The 11,838-nt window shown below is 38.4% G+C and overlaps 1 protein-coding gene across 1 annotated transcript in view; it reads left to right on the top strand.

Moving 5' to 3' along the window:
- The window catches only part of LOC107551004 (MICOS complex subunit MIC60-like), a 15,472-nt gene extending 3,901 nt beyond the window's left edge, over nucleotides 1-11,571 (top strand). Inside the window, exons 5-14 of the mRNA XM_016232480.1 lie at nucleotides 1,990-2,094; nucleotides 3,135-3,242; nucleotides 3,403-3,536; nucleotides 5,001-5,104; nucleotides 5,797-5,932; nucleotides 6,089-6,218; nucleotides 8,118-8,341; nucleotides 8,934-9,065; nucleotides 9,702-9,831; nucleotides 10,520-11,571. Coding sequence (XP_016087966.1) covers nucleotides 1,990-2,094; nucleotides 3,135-3,242; nucleotides 3,403-3,536; nucleotides 5,001-5,104; nucleotides 5,797-5,932; nucleotides 6,089-6,218; nucleotides 8,118-8,341; nucleotides 8,934-9,065; nucleotides 9,702-9,831; nucleotides 10,520-11,127 — 1,811 coding nt within the window. The 3' untranslated portion in view covers nucleotides 11,128-11,571. The remainder of the gene's footprint in view (nucleotides 1-1,989; nucleotides 2,095-3,134; nucleotides 3,243-3,402; nucleotides 3,537-5,000; nucleotides 5,105-5,796; nucleotides 5,933-6,088; nucleotides 6,219-8,117; nucleotides 8,342-8,933; nucleotides 9,066-9,701; nucleotides 9,832-10,519) is intronic.
- The last annotated feature ends 267 nt before the right edge of the window (nucleotides 11,572-11,838 follow it).

The following is an 11,838-nucleotide window of genomic DNA, read 5'->3' as shown; positions in this document are numbered from 1 at the left end:
GATCCAGAACCTGTGGAAGCTCCACCTGCTGTAGAGGAAGCACCGGCACCAACCCCACAGACACTCGAGGGTGAGTGAGACTCACAAACATCTTCACATGCATTTCAGATGTGCAACAGCTGCACTTCACAGTTACAGACATATTAGTGAAATTTCATGTGCAAAAAACAAAAAGATCCATTGCCTGTTGTCAGAAGTGTATTGATGTTTGAAGCACAAGAAATTTAGAAATTTAGCTGAACGTCAGAAATTGTGACTGCACCTCAAGGCTCACAGATCTGTATATAATACATGATCAAAAAAACAAAAAAACAACTTCATGATGTACTACTGACCTTCATAGAAATTTAGTAGGTAAACGTTTAAGGGACTGGTGTTGTCACAAAGACAGACACATTTAATCAAGAATTATAATTTTTCCAAGAACACACGTGATCCTAACCTTGTCTGGATGCCATTGTATTAGAACTGAAAGTTTTAGTTGGTTGATATTCATGGAAGTAGTGTTACCACTTTACATGAATTAAGGCCAGAATGAAATAAAACACATTCAGGAACTTGATCATGCAAATTTTACTTGCTTTAATGCACTGATATAGTATTATAATAGATTGTAGCATTATGCCAATAATTGAGGTTAACAATTAGCAATAATATTTCAGATGTTGTAATAAAATGTTTCTGTATCCACCTTTTTCTTGTCGTAAAAATGGGTCATTTGTAAATTCTATGGGTCTGGCTTCCGGTCTCATCTGCGTCCACTCCGTCCAGCTATTTTTATCTGAACAAAACGGTTCGTTTTGCTGCTTGATATTGAAAGTTGGTGTGTCTTATCATATTATTTTAATGTATTATCTTAATTATGAACACACTGGTTTACAGTTTACTGCACGTTGTTATTCTCCGTGTTATAGCGGCTAATGAACCGGAAGTCTCACCCATTGGCTTACTTCCGCGTTGAAGAAAAAGGTGTATAGTAAAAAAAAAAAAGTTAAATATGTTTAACACATTTCATGTAATTTTTTTTTTATGTGATCACTTGTTTTTGTTCCTCTTGTTTGGTTTAATTATTATTGTTTTATATGATTATGTTGAACACTTGCTACATTGACAGCTTTCTACCTGTCCGAACACAGGCACCAAAACCTATTGGTTCTTTTTTTTCTTTTTTTTTAACTTTGTAAAAAAAACTAATGCATTGGTTAAATGAAAAGTGTTGTTTAGTGGTCCACTAATACAGGTTTTTCTTCATAATACTATCATTCATAATAATAATATAATAATACTAGAGTGTAAATATTAATACATATTAATTAGTCATTGACATGTAGGTTGGTTTGACATTTGTCGGTAGATTTTCAGATTCTCTTAAGCATCCGACTGGTCAGCCACTGCTGAGTATTTAAAAAATAATTAACTATCAGTCTGGCCCATATATATCTATCTGTCAGAAGTCTTAGTCACATAAATATTTGCTCTTGGTGTGAATCAGTCTTTGTCCTATATTACAGTCAGTGAAACCAAAGAAAAACTGGAGCTACCTCCTAAGTCACATACTGTAGTTACTACATTTAAAGAGGAATAAACTGTGACAGCTAAAAATATGTATATCAGTATAGTTTGAATGTGTAATATGAATGAAATCTGGACTTACTTCAGTACATGGAATGGTAAGTGATCTCGCTGTAAGTAGTAGGTCATCTGGGTGCTTTTTACTTGCTGTTAATTCAGACATACTGCTCAGTTCATATACCAGCTGATTCATTTTTCACCTACTATATAGTAGGGAAGACACCGAATGCATCATTTCACAGTTGAAGCAGATACTCAACCATCAGCTGAATGTCTAATGATATCCTGAACCTATATATGCAAAGGATCACAGGCAGTACTAGTTCATTTACTGTAAAGTTGTGTCACTTTTGATCACTGATGCACCGAGGCTGATCTGTGATCTATATTTCTCATGGAGTCCTACTGTTGTTGCAGAAGCCTCAGCAGAGGCAGCTCATATTATTTCGGCTATCGGCGAGGTGCTGTCTGTGCCTGCGCCGGGTACAAGTGACGAAAGCCCACCTGGCCACACGGCGGCAGGTCAGCACTGGATCATTCACACAGTCTTCTGCTTCTAACAACTGATCCAGAGTCTGTTTGTCTTCATCACATCAGTTGTTGTGCAGATGGCATCCGTGTCTCTTCCTCTCTGCATGCTCTCAAACTCTGGTTCCCTGTCCATCCTTCTGCACAGTTCTATCATGTGACACGCGCTAACATGTTCTGTTCATTGTGTGTTTGTTGAGTTCTTTACGTTTACTTTACTTCTGTTCCAATAACTAACAAATGCGTATCCTCATTTGTAATGATCTGTGCCAAATATGCTGGATTGCTAGTCTCATGAGAACCAATCATCTGAAAACGAACAAATATATCAGGTTATGAATCAGTTTGGCTTGTCAAAACTGATTCAGATTGTTGATCATTGACCACTAAGTTTGGTTTCTTTTTTTACGGATTCACTAAAAAAAAAGACCTGATCAGTCGATCATTTGTGACCCTGGACCACAAAACCAGTCATAAGGGTCAATTTTTCGAAATTGAGATTTGAATAAGTTGAATAAATAAGCTTTCCATTGATGTATGGTTTGTTAGGATAGGACAATATTTGGCCGAGATACAACTATTTGAATATCGGGAATCTGAGGGTGCAAAAACATCAGAATATTGAGAAAATCGCCTTTAAAGTTGTCCAAATGAATTATTTTCAATGCATATTACTGATCAAAAATTAAGTTTTAATATATTTACAGTAGGAAAGTTACAAAATATCTTCATGGAACATGATCTTTGCTTAATATCCTAATGAATTTTGGCATAAAAGAAAAATCTATAATTTTGACCCATACAATGTATTTTTGGCTATTGCTGCAAATATACCCCAGCGACTTAAGACTGCTTTTGTGGTCCAGGGTCACATTCGTTCACAGATGATGTTGTTTACGTTGTGCATGCAACCAGCGAAGACACTACAAAGGCATATTTATCATTTCACATCACCCAGTGTTTATTTTGGTTCAGACGGCAAACTTATTTCCCATGGCGCTGGAATAGCTCAGTGTGTGTGTGTGTGTGTATAGGTGAAGAGCGTAAGGATCATCATGAGCCTGCACTGAAGGAGAGGCCAGCGGAGGAAGTGTCAGCTCGACTGGCTCAGCAGGATAAAGCTGAGCAGGATGCTTTAGCAGGTGGGTGACATGAACCAGTTAATGTAGAACCACTCTACAGGTTTATAGGTTGCCTTATCCTAATTAGGCTCTCGCTCTTTTCCCCAATAAGTTCCCGTCTCCTTTTTAGTGGCAAAAAACATGTATTTGTATATACTGTGAGTGTTTGTGTGTGTCTCAGCTCTGACTGCTGGACTGGAGGAAAGTCTGGGCAGCTCCGCTAAGACCACCCTGCAGGCCATCGGAGCCCAGGAGGCTGCGCTGACAGCTATCGCTACACATACAAACAAACTCAAAGAAGCCATGGACTCACAGGTAAACACACACACATAATCATTTGAACCCCCATTCTGCTGGTGAGGTAAATCAGGTGTATTAGATAAGAGAGACAGCCAAAATATGCAGTGGTAGGGGGCTTCAGGTTTGGGATACACGGCTGTAGCAAAAAACACCTTAGCACCAGCAACCACCAAGAATGCTCTAGCATTGGCATGGTGACCTCTGACATTTTGGGGGACAGGTGCTCAAGTAAAAAAAAAAAAAAGGCACCGCCTCTCATAAATACTTATCCATAATAAAGTTACACTCTGTTGAACATATTTTAATTACTTAACACTATATACTATAGGGCTGTTGCCAATCAAATGAGATCAAACAAAATCCATCTTACCATTTGTCAAATCAATTTACACTGCAATTACAGTTGCTTAAGTAATTTTTGGAGATTGGTTTAAATATTACATTTTGAGTATAGAAATATGAAATGCCCAATCACAGCACACCTCGCTTTTCAGACCGATGAGCTTTGTAAAAATCGACGTGTTTCAGAAAGGCGGGGCATAGAGGAGAACAATAATGTACAGTATGTGGAAAATAATGTGTTTTTTTTACTTTAAACCGCATAAATACATTTCATTACACCAAATACACAAAATAATGTTCTTTTTAGCAGCATCATATGACCCCTTTAAAAAAAATGAAATGCTATATAAACTATTTATAAAAGTTAAACTGACAGTAGGTGGCGGGAAGGCTTAATGTGAATCACAGAATCATTCATTCAACCAATTCATTTATATCAGCTAATTCATTCAAGGAAAAAACACCTCTCTGTGTTGCTGAGAAACAACTGTTCTGCTTTGTTTGGAATTATTTGGTTGGTGAATCTGAGCAAAAACAGTCCAAATTTACAATTTTGTGTCTAAAATGGTCAGTTAATATAATTAATTTATTGTTTATTGAACATTGTATACAATGAACGTTGGATTTACAATCGTGCTGATATTCAGGAAAATGGCACTCTTGCTTGTGTGATGTTGCTTAACTATATTATGTTATAAACATAAAAACAAAAACTCCTAAAAGGGGCAATTTATATCTTGATTGCGGAATTGAGGTACTTTTATTATTTTGGCTCACATTTCTGACCTTGCACAAAGGTATTTTATGTCAACGCCAGACTAGCTTGCTTGATGTTAAATTTAATGGAGAGCTGTTGCCCAAGTTAGGCAGGCTGTGTTTAGATGTTTTAATAATGGTTTAAATTCACAGCATTGACCAATTTTGCCAAAGTTTAGGGCAAACACAACACTTACTGAGCTATCACCAATGATGACTGGTCAGGGAGGCATGGATGGAAGAAGTGCAGGTGCTCGAGCACCACTTGCGGTCTGTCTGTGCGCGCGCCTGAACATTATATTGCAAATGACTGAATTGAGATTTCAGCTTTTATGCACTGATTTTCTGCTGCTCGTGACATTGTCATGTGTTTGTGTTCAGACTCATCCAGATGAGAAGTCCACTCAGTGGAAAGCACTGAATGAGGCTCTGAGTGACAGGACCAGAGCCATGGAAGAGGCTGAAGAAGCCCTGCTCAAAGCCAAGTGAGACCTCCTTCTGACAGATCTTAAATTACAGTTTCGAGACACATTTCAACCAGTGTCAATTAGGCAAGTTTGGGGTCTGTAAGATTTAAAGAAGTCTCTCATGCTCACCAATGCTGCATTTATTTGATCAAAACACAGTATAAATAGTGATACATTGTTAAACATTATTACAACTTCAAATAACTATTTGAAATTTGAATATATTTTAAAATGTGATTTTATTTCTGTGATGAAAAGCAGCAACTTTTCAGCATCATTACTCCAGTCTTCGGTGTCACATGATCTTCAGAAGTCATTTTAAAATGCTGAATTGGTGCCTAAGAAACATTTCATCTTAATATCAGTTTTGAAATTTTTTTTTTAATGCTATGTATTTTTGTGAAAATCGTGATACATTTTTTTCGTGATTCCTTGATAAACAAGATTCAAATTAAGAGTATTAATTTCAGATAAAAAATCTTTTGTAACATTATAAATGTCTTTGCTGTCACCTTTGGTCCATTTAATGCATGTTTGATTAATAAAAGTAGAATTTAATTTGTACAAAAACTAACTGACCCCTAACTATGTTTTTTCTATATTTTTTCCAGTCCTCAACTGTCCATTTCTACTGTTGAATGGAATATACTCTTATAATGCTCAGCCCTACACAGAGAGGTGCTTAATCATACCGTTTTGTGTGTATTTAGAGGAGAGCTTGAAATATTGCGTGGCGTGATCAACAGTGCAAAACAATCCAAGATTGACGCAGCGAGACCCCAAATCCTGGCCGCTGAGGAGAACTTGCACAGCATGATTGTGGATCTGGACAAAGTAGTAACCAAGGCAAGTATCTTAATCTGACTATGTTAATGTGCTTTGGAGGAACCCAGTACATATAAATGAGAATTGAGCCTGTAACTCCCAGAGAATCTGGTGACACATCACCGTCCCATCTGGAGTCTGTAACTCACACCTGGGTGTTGTCTGTCTCTTCTGCAGGTGCAGACGGCACAGACAGAGGCGAAGATCGTGTCTCAGTACAGTGAGCTGGTGAATGAAGCCAAAGCTCAGTTCCAGCAGGAGCTCGCCAACATCACACCTGAGATCCAGGCCAACTGGAAGGGGCTCTGTAAGATCTCACACACTCCTGTCACCCTCCAGACCGCATGTCTGTCATTGATCTCATGTATTATGACTATTTTCTTTCCTCCCTTGAGTGTTTGTCAGATGTAACTGATGTAAATGTGACTGTCAAAGTTAATGCATACGAATAATTAATGTTACAATGTAAATTTTTTTTAACATGGTTAAAACATTTAACAATAGGCGCGTTTCCATTACCCTTCAAATTGCGCAAATTGAAATTGAAAATTGAAAATACGCCTAATGGAAATGCGTCAAATTCGCAAAAACAGCCATATATCGCAAAAACGTTTTTACGCTCGCATGAGGTGGTTTTTCAGGCAATGCGAAAAAGGATTAATTCGCAAAACTGCAATGGAAACGGCTTTTCCGCATTTACAGGTCAAATGGCGTATGTAAAAAGTCATATGATCATTCTTCAGTGTACTATAACATCCAAGGAACACTTCATAAGTGGCTGCGCTCCAGTATAAGGGGCTTTCCCTACTATTAATACTTAGACAATTTACATTGCACACGTCTGCGGTGCAGTGTGGCTCTGATACGGTCACTGAAGCTGATTACGGCCACTCAATGCTTGTGTTTATGTTTTTATACAGTCTATGGTTTATTCCAACCGCGCTACGCACGTTTCTGAAGTGGCTCTCTTTGCTGCTTCTGTAAAGATACACGCATAAGCCTCCTTTGAATAAATATAGCCAAAATCCCACCAAAATCCGTTGCCATGACTTATCGCGAGAGGCAAAAGGTTACGTTTTAGCCGCATAACATTGGTTAATGGAAACGCCGTCATTTCGCAATACTTTTTTATCGACATTCAGAAAATATCGCCAAAGTTTTGCGCAAATCTGTAATGGAAACGCGCCTACAGAGAGCTGATGTTTCTCAGTAAATGGAGAAAGACAATTAGTGAAAATGTACTTGTAAATTAAACCCAGTAGGGAGGGTTAACAAAAGGATTTCTTAGTGAAATGGCATCATTCATAAACATCTTACAATAATAATCAAATGCAATAATTGCACATATTTTGTTTTCTTTCCTTAAAAAAGGAACTGAATGTTAATTACCACCAAAAATTATGAAATTAATTGAAGAAAAAGTTTCATCGACTTTCATCTCTAATTTCAGGTTACACATTTATTTCAATGTAGCACAGTAAAACTAGAAGGCCATCTATTCTTCTGATGTATTTCTCAACCTTGCTTGTCTTTAGATTTGCATTTCTGTTTGCTTTTATTTAACTGTATAAACCACGTGTTTTAATATATCAAAGCAGTTATTGGCCTTGAAGAAGCATTTGAACAACAGTCATTTTATATAAAAAGTCTTAATACAGGTAACCAGTGGAGGACAGAGGAGCCTCTTAAAGAAGAAGTTACAGGTCTGTGAGAGCCAGAAATCTTGCTTGTTTGTAGGTGACCAAATACTTATTTTACAGAGGAATTTACCAATTAATTCTTTAAAAATCCCACAATGTGATTTTCTGGATTTTTTTTTCTCATTTTGTCTCTCATAGTTGAGGTATACCTATGATAAAAATTACAGGCTTTTTAAGTGGGAGAACTTGCACAATTGGTGGCTGACTAAATACTTTTTTGCCCCACTGTAAAATGCCATTGCATTAGATAACGATATATTAAAGCAAGTGAAAATTATTTTAATGAAGGATAGCAGATAGCATAAACACACTTCTAGCAAAAGTTTAAAATGCAGACCAACCTAATTATGTAAGGCTTCCTCATGACCAAATGATTAAGGCACCTACTAGTCGTTTTTTTAATCTTACAGTTTCCACATAGTAAAATGATGATAGACTGCTGCAGTCATTACATGCATCACAGTGATGTCTCTACTCCTGTAATTCTGCTCTGTGCTCTTTCTCAGCGGGAAAGCTGAGTGCAGATGATCTGAACTCTCTGATCGCTCACGCTCACCGGCGCATCGACCAGCTGAACCGTGAGCTGGCGGAGCAGAGGGTGAGGGAGCAGATCCACATTGAGGCGGCTCTGGAGCAGCAGAAGCTGGAGGATCAGAAAGCGCTGGAGAGAGCCGTGGCTTCTGCCTTGGAGCACAGACGAGAGGACATGAGACTCGAGCAGGAGAAGAAGGTGTGCTGTACTCTCACTTGCCCTATTGAATCTTACATTTCTTTTAGACCATGAATATGTATTTCTTTGATGTTGGCTTGAGAAAGCCTGGCCAAAGTTCAGTTAGGCGATTTAAAATTGAAGCGGTTTTAAAAGCTTGAAAGTTTTAAGATCAGTTGTTTTTTAAAAGTCCATCAACCAAACAGTGGAGCAGTTGTTAGGGCAATCCAGTTGCTATGGTGTTACTAGGGTCCTCTGGATGGTTTCTTGGCACAGTTGCTTGAGTTGAGTTGATCATCTGGGTTAGAAAAACCACAATTCCAATCCGTTAGAAAAGATTTAGCAACCAGAGTCAAAACAGTCTGAAAGCCTGGTCTGAGTTTGGTGGTTGTAGATTTAAAACTCTAGGAGTTACAATCAGATTTTTTAGTTTCAATATGATTGTAGGTTTAAATAGAATGTCACTGTTAGCTTTCTCAAGCTAACATAATTATAAACGTAATCCTAAATATAAATACATTTCCTAAAAAGTGAATTGCACACTGCGCTGTGATGCTGAGAGCTTTGTGTGTGCATATGTGTGTGCGCATGTGTGTGTGTGTGTGTGTGTCAGGTTCAGGAGGTGCGTGAGGTGATGGAGGCTGAGATGAGGACACAGCTGCGTCGTCAGGCCGCTGCACACACAGATCACCTGCGGGACGTGCTGAAGGTTCAGGAGCAGGAGCTGCACGAGGAGGCCCAGGAGGTACCAACACTGCCCATTACATGCACTAACAACTACATAGAATTTGTGATAGAATGTAACAGTTAAAGGACTTGTTAATTTGTTAAAAAAGAGATGGTGCTACCTATTTGACTGACCAGTTTGGTCCTGGTAGTGGTACAGAAACTAACTAAAAGTGATGCACCAAAATTTTGCAAACGGAAATAAATTTTCAGTTTCAGCCAAAACCATTTTGGAGAGCTGAAGTCATTTACAGAAAATGTAACTTTAATTAGTACTTCTCCGCATTTTACTAAATATTTGGTTTTTACTTAAACTGTTATCTTTATTAATAATATTTGTATCCAATACAGCTGTCATGGAAACATTTTGGTTACAGCCAGCATTTAAATATAAATTTTTCAACAATGAATTGGAGTAGAACAAATATTTATATTATTAAAATTGATACAAAGACTGCCTAATGACTCAGTGTCAATACTTTTATTTGAGTGTATGATTGTTAAATACATTTAATTAATTCATTATTAGAATGTATTTTCAGTTTTGGTTAGAATTAATTTGTGCATCAGTATAACTGTCTGTTTCTACTAAAGTAGTCAAGATTGAAAAAAGTTGATAAAGTCTATCTAAATGGATTAAATTCTTTCTTTGTAGATTCTGAACAGTAAGATGATGGAGCAAGAAACTCGTTACCGCAGACTAACTCAAGAACAGCTGGACACCTTCACTTTGGACATGAACGCAGCTTACGCCCGTCTAAAGGGCATCGAAGAGGCCATAGATAGTAAGTCTCAAACTATTTAAACTCTGCCAATAGTCTTACCACATTCAACAGAAATGAAAAAAAGAGGATCTTGTGCTTGGTTCCATTCACATGTAATACGTTTTCAAGTCAATAATAGAATCCATCAAAGACCAAAAACAAAACTCAGTTCTTGAAATTCGTTTGCTATGTATCCAAATAAAAGTATTACATGCCAAGATACTAGCAATCTTTTATTCTTATAAAGTGCAAAAAAGTGCTCAGTGCATATTAAAATCAACAGACATTTCAGTCACGCAGGACCTTCCTCAGTGTTCACATACTATTGAAACTATACTATTCATTTTTCTATTCAGTTCCTTGCATATCAACACACTAATCTAATCAATTCAATTAATGAATCAGTGACAGACCGTTTACTTCATTGGCAATTTACAAATATATCCAGAGGAGCTACAGGGAAATACAGAATCAAAAAAAATATACAAAAACTGTCAGTCTCCATACAGTCTATCATAATATAACTGGAATACATTATAAAAAAACTAGACAGACGGTGTTGTACAGTGTTAAGGCAAAAAATCCATATACTTTCAGTTTGTAATAATTTCTGTTCCAAATTCGTATGGCGTCACATTCAATTGAGGCACTCTTAAATCCTCAGTTTGACCTTTGATTGTTTAATATTAAGTGTTTGCCTTGTCTCCAGGTCACGTGATTGCCGAGGAGGAGGCTCGTAAGGCTCACCAGTTGTGGCTTTCAGTAGAGGCTCTGAACTACACGCTCAAGTCCGCAGGAGCCGATTCCCCCACCGAGCCTCTAGAGGGCGCTGTGGGTGTCATTAAAGAGAACTGTGCAGAAAACGAGTTCGCGCAGGCGTTGACCTCCGCCCTTCCCGAAGAGTCTCTGAGCCGAGGAATCTACGGCGAAGCGTCCCTTCGCGCGCGTTTCTACGACATCCGCCGGCTCGCGCGGCGCGTGGCGCTTATTGACGAGACACGCAACAGCCTGTACCAGTACTTCCTGTCCTACCTGCAGTCCATCCTCTTGTTTGAAAGGGAGCAAGTAGCGCCTCCTGTTAAACTAGCACCCGAAGATCTCGACACGTTCAGGCTGCTCGCCTACGCCACTTACAGCATTGAGCGCGGCGACCTGGAACTAGCCGCTAAATTTATCAACCAACTTCGCGGCGAGTCACAGCGCGTGGCGCAGGACTGGCTTAAAGAAACCCGACTCACCTTAGAAACAAAGCAGGTGATTAGCCTGCTATCGGCATATGCTAATGCCGTAGGGTTGGGCACCACTCAGGCCCCTTAGCCACACCCACTCTGTCAAGATTATGTAAATTACGAGGAGTGTTACTTGCCCGAAACCTTGTGCTCCTCTGTTTAATTTATAAATAGGTTGTGTGCTAGCCAATAATTTGTTTTTCTTATCTGCCTAAAGCACTTTTGCAGGAAGTCTTTGCCCTTAAAATAATTCTTAAGTGGCTTACCATCCAGAATGACCAGTAGTTGGTAAGCGGGAAACACTCGGCAGTGGCACTCCTCAGTGTATATGGCGCACATCTCACTGGTTAGGATTGAATGTGCATTTAGCAGGCCCTCGCGGTCGGGAGTGTGATGCTAAACCTGTTCACTGTTTCAGAGTTCACATGTAATGCTTCAGTTATATTTACTGGTTGTTTATTAACCCAAACTGTTGAGAATAATCAGTCCTCTCATTCAGTATTGGAGATCAATAAATCATGGTTGATGACAATAATGGTATTTCAGTTATTTGCACGACTGCATTGTTGTAAAAAGGGTCACATCCGGTTTAGTAGGGGCTCATTTAATTTTATTTATTTATTTATTTTTGGAGCCAGATTCATAACCGTTTGAGTGGCACATTTTAGTGTAGATTATGTTGTGAATTGGTCACAATGTAATGAAGACTTTGAACAAAGATGCTGTTATTGAAAGATGGAGCCGCACATAATATTGGATCTAACAGCAAACCTGTAATGCACAGGTAAGCAGATGCTAC

The sequence above is a fragment of the Sinocyclocheilus grahami genome, unplaced genomic scaffold (genome assembly GCF_001515645.1).
Source record: "Sinocyclocheilus grahami isolate Dianchi unplaced genomic scaffold, SAMN03320097.WGS_v1.1 scaffold411.1, whole genome shotgun sequence".
Lineage (NCBI taxonomy): Eukaryota > Metazoa > Chordata > Actinopteri > Cypriniformes > Cyprinidae > Sinocyclocheilus > Sinocyclocheilus grahami.
Note: the sequence above shows the minus strand (reverse complement) of the source record. Positions and strands in the feature narration are given on the sequence as shown.